This window comes from Calidris pugnax, unplaced genomic scaffold, assembly GCF_001431845.1.
Source record: "Calidris pugnax isolate Ruff unplaced genomic scaffold, ASM143184v1 scaffold118, whole genome shotgun sequence".
Classification (NCBI taxonomy): domain Eukaryota; kingdom Metazoa; phylum Chordata; class Aves; order Charadriiformes; family Scolopacidae; genus Calidris; species Calidris pugnax.
The window spans coordinates 441,146-458,399 of NW_015090855.1; the positions used below are offsets into that span (position 1 = coordinate 441,146).

Here is a 17,254-nt window from a genome sequence, read left to right on the forward strand (position 1 = left end):
GTGCATTTTCCCACCCCGTGTCACTGAGGATCTTGTGACCCAGCTCCAGCGTGGTATAAAGGGGCTTTGCTTTCTTGACAAGCTCCAGTCTTTATAGAACTCAAGCTCTAAAATTTTCTAACATCCCTGATTTAGACTTTTTAGCATTACAGTAGGAGAAGAGAAGAGACCATCAAGCCGTAACTATACGAAGACGACAGAGGGTTTCATTGGTATTGCAGCCAGGAAGCACAGCCTGGCTTAGCACTGATTAGGGATGGTGACTGAGCTTGCACCTACCAGGACAGAGATTTTACATCCATGCCTGCTTTGCAGACTGCTGTGCTCACAGACTGGGTCTCCAGACAGTCCAAACAAGAGTCTCTTGCCAAAACACCTGCAAGTTCAACCTGCAGTGCCAGGGTGGTGGTGGTGATGACAGGGGTGCCACGTAAAGGAGCAGCTGTAGCACAGGTAGAGAGTGGGGTACATGAACTATACGGCTTAAGAAAATGACTGGGTAAAGAAGATGGTCAGAGAGCTAAAAAAAGCACCATTTAACTTCTCCATGGTAGTATCATCAGCACCTGTTGATCACGTTATTTAGCCAGTTCAAGAAATTGAGGCTGTGGGAAAGATTTGCCCATTAGTGGTGATTCTTTGCCTGTTAAAATCACATGCAAATGAAAAATTTATGGTGACACAGAGCCAGGTCATGTCTTCTTATGTTTCCACTATAGAAATATAGAAAAATTCCAGGAGTATCCTTTCAGTGACTGATGAGGGATAAATGTGATGAGGGAGCCAAGGCTATCTAACCTGTAATAGCTGAATTCCCTCGATCAGGCTGGCCTTTTACTTGTTTCAGGAATCTTTCCCTTTCTCTCCTGAACTTCCAGCATCACTGCTGGGTGCAAACCGGTTGAGCACAGCCCCAGAATCACTCACCGCTGCAGAGACCCTACGGCAGCTCTTCTCTGTCAACAGTTTGTAAAGCAACTCGAACGCCTCTGGGATAAAGGATACTACAAAATGCTTTCCTACTGTAAATAAACCAGGATGATTTTCCTCCAAGTGTCTCAGGAGAACATGTGGATGTTGGTTGGGGATTGGATGGGGAACATCAAAGGAGTAAAGCAGAGATATTCTGGATGTTGAATTTCAATGCGTGAGTGGCATTTCCTGTTAATTAAAATTCACAAGCAGGCTGCTAATGTGAATGGCTTTTGTGATGGTTGTTGGATTTTTACATTCCTAGAGAAATGGTGCATAGGCGTGCAAAGTTCCTTTAAAATAACATAGTCGAAGTCACAGAAGGTTAGTACAGCACTTGAAGTTCTCTTTCCTGGGAATTTTCATATCTCCACTCACATCACAGACCCTTCAAGAATAATGGGATTGACTTACCATAAAAAGCTGCTTTTGGCAAATTTTAGTACTACTAGCAGCAAATGGAATTAGAAATTATTCATGCAGGCTAGTTCACTCTTGAACCTCAGAAATACTAAATCTTAAAAAAAAAAAATAAAAAATCAAGCATACCAGACTAGTCCTGCTCTCACAGATGCCTGGATATGAAAAAAGCAGAATTAGGTAACGCTGTCATCCACATGCCTTAAACCAGATCCTCTGGGGAGCCCTGGGAAACACAAAGGCTGCTGATAAAGCTGGCAGAAGCCAGGTCTTTGACTAAAGTAGAGATTTAGGATCCAGGTGCTCCTCACACCTTTCCCAGGTCTGCCAAGGTCCCATTGTGTGACCTTGGGCAAGTCACTGGTCCCCTCTCTGCCTCAATGTCCCATGTCCGACACAGAGATAATAGACCTTCCCTGGCTGCATTCATGGAATACCTTCTTATCTCTCAGAGACAGTGCCACAGGTGGGCCAGGATGATGGGAGTGATTTTTTGGAGACTTCTACACAAACTGTGTGGTCTCAGTTGTGCTTTCATGCCCAAGTAATACCACTCTCCTGGCTTCAACTGGGATGCACCAAGCCAGAGCTGAGCCTGTAAGTAGTACCCTCACATCTGCAACGGAGCCGAACTGGATGTTACCTTTTGAGCCCTGAAATTGGATGATCCAAGCCTGCCCGAGGCCCTCGCTGCCTGTCCTCCAGGCTGCAGGGACAGAGGCAGCTCTGTTCCAGTGACGGGCTCCGATCCCCCGCAGCAGCAGCTCTAGTCACAGCAGGGCAGGGGGACAGCAGGGCTCCTTCCTGCAGCTCCCGGCCACGCAGGGTACAGCCCGTTCCCTGGCCCCGGGACAGCCATGCCGTGCTCTTCACAGGACAGCCGGCTGGGAAAGGCAGCTGCAGGGAGCAATTTTCCCTTCCCCGTTCAGCCCATCTTCATTGAGGCATGACGAGGAGCATCCATGCAGGGCAACAGTGCCCAAACCCAGCTGCCCTGAGGACACGAGATAGTGGTCCGGGGTATCCCCAGCAAAGGCAGCTGCTGGGGCTGCATCTTTACCACAGCAGCCCGAGACACAGGGCTAGGAGCATTCCCACTCTCGTGGGAGTCCCACTCCCCCTCTACTTAACAGGGCTCCGTTTTGGCTCAGACCCAGAAGGAGACTTCCTGGGGAACCACTGCCCAAATCAGGGGGCAAAGCTATGGGAGGGGAAGTCTTGGGCTTTGCTTTTCTCCTCTCAATGTACAGAGCAAACAGGACGATGTGACATGCTAGCAAATGTGCTTTATTGTACGTTTTCCACAATCATTAAGGGTTTTGTTGAACTTAAGGATTTTGTTGAACATTAAGGATTTATTTTCAATCGGTTCTGGCAGTCTCGGTTCAACCCCAACAAGTCCCTGCCTACCATGCAACCCCAGGGTAATGCCCCGCAGCAGCAGCTGTGGCTGGTGAGCATCACCCTGTCAGCTCTCTCTCCCAGTCCTGGGGTTTACCAGCAGCACAGAAGCAGGGGGATGCACTGGATCCCTGCCCCGGGCCAGACCACCTCACCAGCTCCACCAGTTTACATCCTCAGAGAAATCTGTCCCAGCACAGGGATCCAGTCGCTCACCTTCCCTAATCCAGCAATCATATCCTTTGTCTCTCAAGCCATCTATTTCAATGACTGATCTTTTAAATTAAATATTTTAGATTCCTACAGAAAATTAAAAAAAAAAAAGATCAGATAAAATGGTGATTTAAATCACAAGCAATTTGCAATGCTTTCATTGAAAGTACCCAAGCAATCTGATTTAAAAAGATGTTAAGAATCAAAGCCTATTTTTCAGAAATTTCAATAATATTCCAATGCAACTTGTCCTCTGACCTGTGACTCAGTGGGTCGCTCATGAGTGAGTCAATCTCACAAACCTAAGACTGGCCACATTCACCACCAGTGAAACACCACCGATGTCCAAAGTTACGTCAGAAATTAATTTGGTTCCAACCCCTCATCTGTGTACTCAGTGCAAAGAACCAAACAGCAATTACTGTCCCAGGTTTTCAAAACACTGAACACGTTTGGAAACAAACTGTTGCCTTCCTGTTTCCAAAGCACGGAGTAAGGCACCGAGTCCCACCAACGCATTTCCTGAATCATCCCTTCACACACAAACCTGAAGAAATAGTCTTCATCCTCCATGAGAAAATCACTCATGAGATGGTAACAAGACCCCATCCTTCACATCCTGCTAGAAGCACCCGGCCACGCTGCCTTCCCCCCGGCTAGATTCTGATACACTCACTCACATTGGGTTGCACGTAAATAATCCAGTTGCCTCCACCCTGTTCCCAGGGCTACTCTCCAAAACGAGGTAGGGTATCAGAAGCTGGAGCTGCAAAGCTCTAGCTTTCATTGGGGGGGAGAGATGCTCGATGCTTACAGGGTTGCCCAAGAGAGATGCAACCCAAAGATGCTTGACGCTTACAGGGTCGTCCAGTTAACAACCACCTACGACAGATGGACTCTGGGAGAGTCCGATTGGTACCTGTGGAAGGTGGGGAAAGATCTTCAGAGAAAAAAACAAATGGATGTTGCGACACTGACCAGTATTTCTAAAAATAAAATTAAACCAGAGGGTCCCATACAGTGTGAGCAGCCACGGGGCTTTCCTCCTGTGCATACTCTGACGATTCCAGTGCCCAAGTCCTAAGTGAGTGAGTCCTTCCCCGGGGGTGGCTTTGTTCATATTTTATTTAGTGCACTTAAAGTGACATTTTCTACAGTTGTCAAGAGTGAGGTGGCATTTTCTGCATGGATGTTGGCCCATGCAGGGAAGGTCCCCAGCTGGAAGATGCTCTTGGCCCATGTGTTCATTGCCAAGCTAAGAAGCAGAACTCCCATAAGATTCATGAGCAACCCAGTTCTTGCCTACAAAAGAAATACAAAGACAACTGTTGAGTTTAGACTGGACAACTACAGCATGTGAAGCATGAAACTATTTGAATATAAACATTATAAAAATGGAAGGCTTAATTGCCGTTAATATTAGCAACATCTTAAGCGGCCTTTCTTAAGCCTCAAAGGCCATTCTGCAGATGCTTATGAAGCTTTGATCCATCAAAAACATGAACATCTGTTTAGCCTCAGGAATGTGAGCAGGAACTGGGATTGAGCCTAATTTTACTCATAAACTTTATTTCTCTGTGCTGGGGAACTTTTCCTGTGCCCAGAAACTTATGGAAGTTGAGCTGCTGACACTGGCAGAAACAGGAGCAGGGTCTGGGAGATGCTGAGCACATTCAAGATCAACTTTGTCACCATTTGGAGCCACAGCAGCTCCAAATTTCACAAGGCTCTTTCCGTATACCTGTTCCTTCAAACACTGCTGAGAACAGTATTAGATTTCTGTCTTTTCACTTTAGTACATGTTGAACTGGCAACACTCCTGAAAATTCCTTTTTTAAACACCCCACTCAGACTGATTGTTTTCAGCAACATTTAAAAGAACTTACCATATCCTTGACCATCAAGTGTCCAGAAGAAAATGCAATTGAGTTAGGAGGCGTTGAGACTGGCAGCATGAATGCGTAGGAGCATCCTATAGTTCCTGGTATCATTAAATAGAGGGGATTTACTTTCAGACGAATGGCCTTGAAAAACAGAAAGGAACAGCAATTGTACCTATGGGATTCGGAGGCGTAGGCAGATACATCAAAGAATGCAAATAGCCCGTGCACCGTGCAGAGCTCTATCCTACACTCCATGATAAACAATCACATATCTCGCCAACAACATCTCAAGGATTATTATCCTTCCGTGTCCACATCACACTACAGGCACTTGCTTTGTTACCCCCATGGATTTCAAAGTGCCTGAAGCCCAGGAGCAGGAGATGCATACAGTGCCTGTCCCAGCACAGATGCAACACAAACCTGCCCATCCAAGGGACAGAGCAAGGAGGAGAGCAGAGAAGCTGCCATGGGACTACCTTACCAGCTCTGCCAAGACAGGCAGAAAGATGATGATAGTGGCTGTGTTGCTGGCAAACTCCGTGAATAAGGCGATGACAATCGTGATGAGGATGACGGCCACGGGCGGTGGTACACCCTCCAAGGGGTGCAGACGGCCTCCTATCCAGACCGACAAACCAGACTCCTGCAGAAGGGAAGAGAAAACAAGCTGAAGAGTGGAGCTCCTGTGTCCCTGCAGATGAACGGACCCTCTCCTAGAACTGCAAATTACATATGATCTTCACCAACCCACACAAGCACCTACATGCAGTGTCCTCAGGGCACTTCACAGCAAGCAGTCTGAAGGGAGTTGCAAGGTCTCTTAACCCCCTTAGTTATCTGCTGCACATTTTTGTCACGTGGAGTTGAGAAACGTGTCCTTCGAGTGTTGTGACCCCACAGACACAAATTTCCCATAGCCAAATAAGAACCCCTAGTGACACCCTGATAAGATACAACTCTGTTGGGCAGGATGACTGCAAGGGAGTATCTGCAGCGGGCCTCACCTCACAGCCCTTTGCCATGGCAAACCCTCCTCCAAGCAGCAAGATGATGTTCCAGGGCACCGTCTCTTGGGCCTTCCTCCAAGTCAGCAAGGGCTGCGTCTCAGTGTTTGGTGCTAGATGAAGACAAAACCCCCATGTCAAACACCCACCCAAAGAGGAGTATGTCAGTCATCATCTGAGAGGATGATATCATGAGCCTGACATCAGTGCTGAAACTCATTAATCATGAGTTGCTGACAAAATATACATATGGAATCTCTTAAGCTAGACAATTAAAAGATCATTTAACTTAATAACAGATCTTAAAAAAAAAAGGAAAATAAAAGAAATTCTAGCACTTAAAAGTTTTCATTTAACTTAATAACAGATTTTAAAAAGAAGGAATATAAAAGAAATTCTAGCACTTAAAAGTTTTCTTTGAGGCTTTCTTGGGGGAACATTTAACATCAGGTTAATTTTCTCTCTGCAACAGACATAAACATTGTCTTCAACAGAGGGAGTCTGTGAAAGAAGGAAATTTTCTATCATTTGAATTATGAAGATGTTATTAATTTTCCACTTGCCGTTCAACAGCCAGCAAGTTTTATAGCAAAGAGCTCATGTCCCCTAAAGGCCACTTCTTAATACATGGTGAAGTGAGCTCTGTCATATGGAAGGATGCACTAATGGAGCTGTAATTTTCTGTTGAACAAAGGCACGCATATTTTATCCAGAGGAGGCCTGATTAAACATCTTCCTGCATATGGACAGCACAACACAAGTGCATGACTCAGAGCAGCCAGTATTTTGTTCCCACAGACCCCAAGCAGTGCTGCACTATCCATGAAGGGCATTCATCATCTGTATCTCCACATTAAGACCATCTCTTATTCCAAGTGGCTTATGAATTAAAATTTTCATCTCATTGCTACTCAAGAGGACAGACCCAAGGTCTCAAAAGACTCCTGGTACCAAAACCTGCTGGAGATTTTGGGCTTTAGGACTTTAAATTCTAAATCATTCTGGGAACTGAGAAAGGGCTCCTAGTTTTGAGTACAGACAACTCTTCCAGCTCTGCCCTCTCAGAGATTCATGCCCCCAGCTGAAGGACAGGAGCTGTTTGGGAGTCAGTAACCAAACCTCCATTTCACAATCAGGTCTGCTACAGTAAATCAACACCGATTTCAGTTTGCTTCAACCCACCACGGCATCATCTCTGACAGCTACACGAGCAACTGAGTCACTCCTGCAATCGGCAGCAGGTCAGTGACTGCTAAACCTCTTCTGGCACTTCAGAAAAAAAAGTCCCTGTATGATCCAATTGCACCTTCAAACCACGCTGCTCCAGATGGCCAGCGCAGCTGCTGGGGGCTGGGGCAGGTCCAAGGGGAGATAGTCTTGGCTTCTGCTCCATGCCTGCCCTGCCAGAGCACAGGCAAGGGCAGAGCCCCTGCCTGGAGGGGTCTCCTACTCACCTTTCATGTCAAACCACCACCTGAAGGAAGGTTTTTGTGAAGGAAAGAAGAATAGTATAATCACAATGGTGATTCCCGTAACCGCATCCGAGATAAACCTGTCCAAAAGCAGCAGAAACACTTGTAAGAAGCACAAGCTTGTACAATTACAAAGTTTATGAGAACAGGGTTTTAAGCAAAGAAGATTACAAGTTTACATCAGGTTTGAACAATGCTCGTTGTTCACAGGTTTTTTTTTGTTTTAATTCCCTGTCAAGCTACAATGGGCCATGAACCCCCTGGAAAAGCTGCCCTACAAATGTAAAAACCAAGATCTAATCCCCCCCACACTGAGGCTCTGGCTGCTCTGATTGTGGAGTCGCAGTCAGTTCATGAGGGGTTGTGAGGACAAGTCTCCTCAGCTCATTGCAGGGAGGAAGAGAGGCAGAGCCCAAACTGTCTTACTTAAATGAGCTCTTTGCAAAATGCTCAGACTCTTGAGGTGAAAGGCAGGGTCCCTCCAGTAAAGAACTTAAGCATCATAAGGAGTTATTAACTGATGGGGAAAAAGTCCATAACTACTTTGTTGTATTAAGGAATCATTCACTAAGCTAGGGCCTAATTTTAAAAAAGCTACGAAGGTCTCTTCTGTTAAGAAGTAACACTCTCTGAGCTTTAGCATTCCCCAGCTGATATATCCGTTCATCAAGGTATGGATGTCACAAGGGAGACAAACTTGCCAAAAAGACAGGACAGCACTTGAGGTCAGCTCCTGCCATCTCTCTTCAGTCTCCAGACCTCCAGTGAAATCACTGGATTGCATAAAAATGCAGTATTTCACTGTAAATCTACCTATAAACAGCATTCCCAACATTAACACCCTAGGGATGGCTTCAGATAGACATGCCAGCTTCCCACCGGGCTTTATGTACCTGCTCTGGGAGACAGAGAATAAAGCTGTGTCTGCTACTTGAAGCTCACTTTAATTTATTCCAGAAAATCTGAGTAATATTTAGGCAATGCAATCAGAAACTCAGGAATCTCAATGACTTGGAAATGCTTTTGAAAAATGTGACAGAGGAATGAAAATAAAATCTTACCCTGGTGCAAACAAGCTTGCCCAACCTGGAATGAATTTGGGATCCCTGGAGAAAAGCATGATTGCAAACATGCAGAAGAAGAAGAAGATTGCCTGTTCGGCAAACCTAAAATGAAAAGAAATGCAGTTAAAATGCTGATGTGCTGAAGAGGTGGATCCAAGCTAGGACAAGTATTGAGCTCAGGATGCAGTTTGGGTGAGACGTTAGGCCACTTTTCTAAAAATAACTACAGGGAAACGCTGGAGTAGATTGTAAATCTATTTGCAAATATTGATATTTGCCAGCCATTATCTCTTATTGGAGGACAATAAGGAGAGACAAGATGGACATCAGGAATGCCCAGATGTCACAACAGGCGTTCTCAAGGTTGACCCTCTGGCTGTGGGAGAGGGGAAGGGCCAAGAAGCCTCTCATGGACACTTCTCTCATGGACCAGACCAAAGGCACGGTCAGTCAGGGATGGTTTCACTCCAGTTCAAACAACGTAAATGGATGTCTGACATTCAGATCATATGGGAGACAGCAGGAACAAACTTCAAGGTCAACACCTAAACACTATCCCTTAGATACATGACAAACAGCAGGGTAAATGGCAAGACCATTCTCTAAGTATCAGGCTTGACTCTAGTGGAGACAAGATTTAACCAAGACAATGCCTCAAAACACTGTTTAAAATCTCTCCAAGCACAAGGAAGGACATTTAAACCCTTGGGAAGAGGCCACTTGCATTAAGTTATGGGGTTGCTAATCAAATTGGTAGAGCACAGCTTAATGGACTTTCTCACTTCTAGACCTCAAAGGGGGACTTTGATTCTTTCAGAGACATTTTGCAGGCTGCTCGATAATGTACTGAATGGAACAAATAAACCAATTTCTTTCATTTACAGCACAGGCACAGACAATTGTCTTTGAAGAACCACTCCACTTTCCACAACAGCAATAATTACAACGTCGATAGCATGACACAAACATCGCTGAATCTTCACAGCATTGCCATGAGTATGAAAATATTATTTTACAGATAAAGAAACACAGACCATTTAAGGTTAAGACCCACAGCTTCAAAAACCTTCACCAGCCCTGGTTGCCCAGGATATCAGTTGCTGGCTGGACATACCTAGGGTTTGATTCTTGGAGACACTCAGCTTTTCCTGCCTCCCCCTTTTTTGGCATTTCTCAGAAGTCTAAAACTCATGTTTCTTTCTGCTGGTCCCTTTCTCCAAAATATGATCCCCATCATTGAAATTTGCACCCAGCTTTTTCCAGAAGACAATACCTTTGAGAAACTAAAAGAAGCTAAAAGAGTCATGTTCTTTCTTCACTTAATACAGTTGAATGAGTTATTCAATGAAAATAATATTTTCCATTACATGGATCTGACTTCTTTCCATGTACTTTCTTTGAGCAGCTATTAAGCTTTCTTAAAGTATATCCACAATCCATATGATTCATATCTATCATATGATTCATCAGCCTTCTCAGCAAATGCTCCCTGCTTCGCACAAGAGGTGTGCACAAACCTTCAAAATTCAGACTGTGTTGGTTAGGACATAACGCATACAGGCTTGGTTTTGTCCCCAGAGCAGAAAAATTGCAAACAGTAATTAAACAACCCAGCATGAATTCACTCTATAATACAAACTTTGTTCTTGAGAAGATTGAGTACAAGCTGCTATTTGCAATTATTTCTGTTAGTGAAGGTGGAGAGGCTGGAGCGCTCAAAAAAGCAAACTTCAGCAGGTTACAAACACTTCGAGTAGAAACATCTATTTCATTTTCTTCTAAAGAACTCCATTTCCCCCAGTTCTCCACTGTTAAGACAGGACACTTCCAACCCACTTGATTTCTTTTTCATTCCAGTCCCGACTTGACGACTCACTTTGTTGGACCCAGTTTCTGATAGTCCTCCTTTATCACTTCTCTGGCTCGGGCTTCTGCATCCACTCTTATATTTGACTTTTTTGTTCTCCAGCCCCTGCCAAGAAACAGAGTTATATCTTTACGTGCCTCTAACATACCTTACACATGGCAAAAGCTGCATTTCCTACTGCAGCACATGCACACACCATGCACTCTGCATGTTTCAGAGCTGCACATCTCTGGTGGCTCCACTTGCATTATCTTCAGATCATGAAGACTGATGACAAAGGTCTCTGGTGCAGACACAGGCAATAAGGCCCTTTTTTATATATCCTTTTTCTCTATATTCATAAAAGGAGATCCTGCAGAGGTTAGGAAGTTTCCTCTCATTTATATTCTGAACTGTTTCCTCCGGCATGGGCTGTGATTGCCAAAAGAAAGAGCCAGCATTGCAGGATTTCCTCATCTCTAGCAGATACCTACTTGGGCAGAATAACTAGGAAGAGGGTGACACAGAAAAATTAATCTGTCCCTTCACTTCTCAAGTCACTTGCAATTTCCTGGGTGCTGCTGAGGATCAACAAAAATGTGAGGAATTTCTAACTGGCCGGGAATGTTAATGTGCTCCTGGCTAAGCCTCTCAGCCCAGCCAGGCTGACTGCACACACTGTTTGATCCTTTGCAGTATGTGCATACAAATGATATATTGATACCTCGCACTTCATCTCCCATCACATCCCATGCCGCTGAGTTCTAACCCTGACTGTCACACCTTGATTAAACCCACAAACCCCAACTTTCTGCATCAGATGCATCCATCCAGCCCCACAGCGCCTGTGCTTCCTTCACTCATCCATTGTTTCAAAGGGACATCGCAACTGGATCTCCTATGTGGATGAATGGTTGATCATTCAGAAGTTCCTGAACCTCAAATAGATCTACCTGCTCCTTCAATTTCTTATTTTTTTGGGGGGGGTGTTATTAACAACAGCTCAATCTCAGGTCAGACAGCCCGTACTTAAGCCTTTTAATGTCTTTTGGGTTCAAGCAAAGCTGACCTGCTGTTGCAGCGATGTCCATCTGCCTGTACTGTGCTGCAGAAACCAAGGACATAGAAAGTCCAGCCACTGTCCCTGAGTCGTGACAGTCAGAGGAGCCCCACAAACTCCTGCAGACACTCGGCTACAGCTTTGCAATGTCTCTTCCGAGGCACCCCGCCACTGGGGAATACTGGTATCTGTGCTGGCCCAGCTATCCCAATAAAGCCAGGCTTTGTGCTCACAGAGACGAGCCAAACAAAACAAAAAGGATCACGTTGTCCAAGAACAAGAACAATTTTGCATTTTGTCCGGGGCTTTGGCCAACACAGCTACCTCTTCCCTCACCTGACCATCCCAGGCCACGCCAGCAGGATGGTGGGGCCATGCCCCAACCCTCACCATAGGACAAGGAAATTCAGGTTCTGCATCACACAAGCCCTGGGCCCGTGATGCAGAGTGGCTGTGAGCCAGCAGAGCATCCCACAGCAGCACACTGAGCCTCCCGTGAAGCCCCATGAGCAATTCAAGGACCGGCATTTGGCATTTTCTGGATTGAAACTTTCCCATTGATTTTTTTCCTGCCTCTGAGACAATGTAAATATTTGGACACCTGTTCTCTTCTTTTTTTCCCCCCCTCTTTTATTTGCATTTTTAACTCAAAATAACAATTAAAGACTTTTCTAAATACTAGAAATTCTGTATGGTCCCTGGGGGAAGCAGGACCGTGAGTTTGTTACTATCACACATGAGGGTTTGCAGGGGGAACAAGGGCTCCAAATGAGCGAGCACGGCAATGCTGCAACCATTTTAAGTAGTGTACACTAGGGGTTGCATGTATCCATCAAAGATTTACTGGAAAAACATGTTATTCTCAGTTACAGATTAACATGTTGTTGTAAAATTAAGCCCTGTAGTGAAGTAATCTGTTCCAAACCCAAGTTTCTGCCCCAAGAAGAAATCCTGGGGTTTTGTATGTTCTATGAGATTTTTGCTACTAATTGCAAGGGAACTAAGATTTTATGCTGGTCTTCAAAGTTTGATCCTGCTTTCCCTTCCATCAATGAAAATCTGCCACAGGCCCAGGGCAGGCAGAAAAACAACCTTTAAAAATTGTATGTTTAACTGAATGAATATATAATACATACCCTGTACATGTATGTATTTAAGTTAGATAAAGTATATACAACTATGAGATAGCTTTGAAACCTTTCTGTTGCATATCAGCTTCTTAAAAATAGATAACTTGAATAGTATCAGCATCCTGAAGTTAGTTATGAAACTCCCCACCATCCAGGAGATGATCCTGGGTGGTATCAGTAGATTTAGTATGAGAATCATGACGAACATGTATTTCACAATGGTGGTATAACCAGACAACGTATACATCCAGTGAATATACACATACCTCAGGTTAATTCCTCCATACAGGATGGAGATCCATAGCCATCCCAGGAGAAGAAAAATCAGCATTAAAGGAAATGCAAACATAAACCAAGAACCAAAGTTCACCACATCACATTCTGGAAAATAACTAAGCAAACGGGAAAAATCAAGTTAATCCAAGAAGGGAAAACAACCCTTCAATTTAAGGGTAAACAGACATCTGAAATCAGCAGCAAAATAGCCCACAAACTTGTCAGTGTGCATCCAAGAACGATTCCTCCGTAAGCAGCAGCAGCTAGCTGGGCTCTAGGAGATCTGGGGAGCATTGTGTTGGGACAAGTCGCCCCAGCCCACCCTGCCACCCGCAGCTCACCCAGCCCAGCTGTGCAAGTCTCCACAGGAAGATCCAAAAGATCTCTCTCCAGATGGCTGATGCTTTCATACAGTGATACCCCCGAACACCCCGGATTAAACCCTGCTGTGATAACTGCGGGGGAGTCTGAACATAACCCTCATAAGGATGCTGTGCATGCCTAGGAGAGCCTGGACTAACTACTTGTAGAGGCCAGCAAAGTTAAGAAATACCTGTAGGTGCTCAGGATGGCACAAATCTCTGTTTCTACACACACAGGAGGCATCTTTTATGACTAAGAAAACAGTAAGAAGAAGCAGGTTCCTTTTTTTTCTTTCTACCACACAGCAGTAGATATAATTGATCTCAAAACACTACACGGCCTGTTTCTTCAAAACAGTTACCAGATTAATTGTAAGCATGTAGTCAAGTCCCATTAAATTCAAAAGGATTAAGAGCATCAGTAAGGTGAAGCACATATGCACCAGTTTGGCCGAGAGCCTGGCTGGGTACACTGGAAACCTGTTTATTACAGCTAAGGCTGACGCAACCACTCTGCTTTCATCTGCTCACAAAGTTTCTCAAAATGTTCTGGAAGGACATAAATTTTCTAAACTAGTTCTTGGCCCATAAAAGAATTTCCTACAGGGATGGAGAACACGTGTCTGTTTTCCGGGATTTACAGGGCTCTCTAGGATGGGCTCCCATACCTCTTCAGCTGTCCCAGAAGGATGAGATTTGGTGCAGTTCCCGTCAGCGTTGCTGTACCTCCGATGCTGGCTGCGTATGGGATTGAGATGAGGAAACCCTTCCAGATATTCGTTTTGTACTCCTCCTCCTTCTTTGAGTCTGCGAGACCATCACTGGTAACCTCCTTCTCCTCCGTCAGATCTTTGCTTTAAAATAGTCCAAAAGAGAATCCAGTGAAAGCTCTGCTTTAAATACAGCGCAACCACTTCAGAGCCTTGACAGAAGGAAAATTCCCAGTTTTTAGAAATCCAAGTTAATACTGTCCTCAAGGACACCTAGGCAGGTCAGTGCAGCAGAGGGGTCTGCTCGGTGAGCTGCCACTCGGGACTGGCAGCCTGGCAGAGGGTAGAGCACCCTCAGCACCCATCCGTAGGAGCTGAGGGTGCACATGCCTTGCCCAGCCCCTCAGCACCTTGTAACACTTAGCATAAAGTCCACAGGACTGCTAAAAGGAAAAAAATAAAATAAAAATTGATAGCACCAAGAGGAAAGAAACATCTATTCCTGAAAAGATGCTTCCTTCTTATTGTTGCTATCAAAGCAGGACCATCAGCAGTGTGTAAATCCTGGTGGGTTTTACATCACAGGCTTCAAACATTTGATGTTCCTTTGAAAACCAAGTCACAATTCCCCAGCAGGAGACACCTCTGGCTGCTATTTCAGAGTGGCTGGAAAATCTCTGCAATGATTTGGGCATGCAGAGGGATGTTGGACACACAGAGGAGGGCATCTATCATCAGGCTACTAGTGATTGGGACGTTTGGTATAATCAAAACATTTCAATGATTGTATTTCAAATTCCTAAAACTTGGTCTAGCTCAGGGGATAATTCTCTCTTTCAACTCTCTAATACAAACTTTATAGTTAACTTACTCCTCAGTACTTGCCAGAAACTGCATCTCAGTTGGTACAGTGTAAAGTTTATTCTGCTGTAAAGATGCTGAAAAAGAAAGATGAGGACTTTAAAACAGTTCAAAGCATCTAGAAAATTCTCCTTGAACCAAACAGAGGAACGGAGGGAACAACTGCTATTTACAGAGGAGGGGTCTGTGCAAACAAAGGGGACAGGGTCAGGAGCACCCTGTGGGGATGAACAAGTCTGTCTCCTCCTGCCACTGTTCCGGTCCCACTGCAGCACCCAGCTTCTCCTCCAACACCCAGAGGTGCTCAGTCCTTCTACTATTTCTGCTACTGGTCAGGCTCTGGGATCTTCTAATACAACCAGGAGTTCCAGGGTGTCCCTTAGCAAGTCATGGGGTTGGGGTGGTTTTTTGGGGTAAGCAGAGCTCATTCATAGAAAGAAACACTCTTGGGCCTGATGTATCTGTAAGACATGTTCCCCAGGGTGCAGCTCCATTGCTGTGGAGCTCCATTCCCAAGGGATGATGATTTTACCCCTTGCAGGCACCTAACATAAAGTCACCATACAGCTGTAATTCCCTCTTTAAAGACAAGAGTGAGACACATTTTGGGATTAGGCTTTGTACCAGGTCCTCTGAAATCCACCCCAACCACGAGGACCATTCCCAAGCCCATCACCCCCTCCGTAAATGACAGCCCCTGTAGACTGAGCTACAGGTCCCCAACAGAAGGGCCACCCCGGGGGGACTCTATTGCACACCCAGTTCCCAGGGACCCTCCTGCATATTTCACACAGACCTTCACTGTCCTTATCACCAACCACAGCGAACACAAGCAGGGCTCAGGAGCACTTGAGGAAAGGGTGTATTTTGACTAGTGTTCTCTTTGGCAGTAAACTGGGAGGTACACATCACTTTACCACACCTATACATATGGGACATTCAGAAATTAAGACAGACATGCAATGCAATCACTCTTTTTTACCAAGTCTCACACTAAGGCTTGTAACATTTGCAGTCCTGGCTCATGGCTTGACCTTCTGAGGTTGGGAGTAGAGCTGTGCTATTAAACCCCATTTTCCATATTCCTCCTCGGGACTGGAGCACTTGTGAGTTTTATCCACCTTCAGCCCAGGTGGTCCTTCCTTGTCACCGCTTCCTGCATATTTCACACAGACCTTCACTGTCCTTATCACCAACCACAGCGAACACAAGCAGGGCTCAGGAGCACTTGAGGAAAGGGTGTATTTTGACTAGTGTTCTCTTTGGCAGTAAACTGGGAGGTACACATCACTTTACCACACCTATACATATGGGACATTCAGAAATTAAGACAGACATGCAATGCAATCACTCTTTTTTACCAGGTCTCACACTAAGGCTTGTAACATTTGCAGTCCTGGCTCATGGCTTGACCTTCTGAGGTTGGGAGTAGAGCTGTGCTATTAAACCCCATTTTCCATATTCCTCCTCGGGACTGGAGCACTTGTGAGTTTTATCCACCTTCAGCCCAGGTGGTCCTTCCTTGTCACCGCTGGCTCTGCTGCCTTTTCTTAGCTCTTTGCATGTTTTTTGTGCCCAGAGGCCTGTGTCCCTGTACCTCCCTGGACACTGCAGACCACTGCCTGCAGACCCCAACTCCTGGTGCTGCCATCCAGCAGTCCTCAGATTTCCCTGCACCCCTCCTCAGGCCAAGACACCATTCTCTTCTACCTGTGTACGCACCAGCGACCAAAAGCAGTGCATGGAGAATAGCGAGTGGTCAAAGTCTCTGGACTCATTCATGTGTGGGCCGAAGACACCGAGCTCATTCCAGCTCAGTGAACCAAGGATTTTTGCAATGTCATGTTTTACACATCGTTAATTTACTGAATTGGAGTTAATTGGCTTGGACACACACATGCTGAGCTTTCATCCCAAAGATGCCGTGATGGAGGGATGTAATCAGAAGGACAAAGATTAACCCATGGTTGACTGTTGATCCCCCAACACCCTTACCCCAAGGCCATCCCACTCAAGCCTAGTGCTGGCTCTGCAAAGACACATATTTCATTCTACCTCATAACAATTTTTCTATTTTTTTTTTCCCTGCTAAGCCCAAACTCCCACCTCATCTTGCCAGGACCATCTGTCAGTTACCTCTCAAGGAAGGTTTGCAAAAGGCAACCGTGCAAAGGAAAGCCTGAGTTGCTGCAGAACGAACTTTTCCTATGGACCTTGTAAAAAGAAGTTGGAAATCGTTACAGTCAGTAAGTCAGAAGAGGTCAAAGACCACTGAGGTAGGACCTGGCTGTACACATCTCTCATGGAGCTGTATCAGAAAGATTCAGTGGCCATTCCACCCAAATATCTCATATATCTTAGAGGCATAATAGCCTGTCCTAAATAAATGTGGCTGTAGTGACATTTTTATTGTTTCTAAAAAGTTGAAAAGGCTTGAGAAGGAAGATTTCCACCCACCAAGGGGTGCAGGCAGCAGGACTGGGGGCTGTACCCTGCCAGCACAGGCTGGGTTCAGCAGCCAAACCAGGCAGCTGTGTCCAAAAATGCACATTTCCCACCTGCCTCTTTAGGGATCTC

The 17,254-nt window shown here is 45.3% G+C and overlaps 1 protein-coding gene across 1 annotated transcript in view; it reads right to left on the minus strand.

The window, feature by feature from the left end:
* Positions 1-2,663: 2,663 nt before the first annotated feature.
* The window catches only part of SLC13A3 (solute carrier family 13 (sodium-dependent dicarboxylate transporter), member 3), a 29,676-nt gene continuing 15,085 nt past the window's right edge, over positions 2,664-17,254 (minus strand). The window contains exons 4-13 of the mRNA XM_014943815.1: positions 14,688-14,754; positions 13,775-13,960; positions 12,735-12,860; positions 10,309-10,404; positions 8,430-8,534; positions 7,351-7,448; positions 5,897-6,009; positions 5,374-5,535; positions 4,893-5,030; positions 2,664-4,308 (exon numbers count right to left, since the gene is read on the minus strand). Coding sequence (XP_014799301.1) covers positions 4,123-4,308; positions 4,893-5,030; positions 5,374-5,535; positions 5,897-6,009; positions 7,351-7,448; positions 8,430-8,534; positions 10,309-10,404; positions 12,735-12,860; positions 13,775-13,960; positions 14,688-14,754 — 1,277 coding nt within the window. The 3' untranslated portion in view covers positions 2,664-4,122. The remainder of the gene's footprint in view (positions 4,309-4,892; positions 5,031-5,373; positions 5,536-5,896; positions 6,010-7,350; positions 7,449-8,429; positions 8,535-10,308; positions 10,405-12,734; positions 12,861-13,774; positions 13,961-14,687; positions 14,755-17,254) is intronic.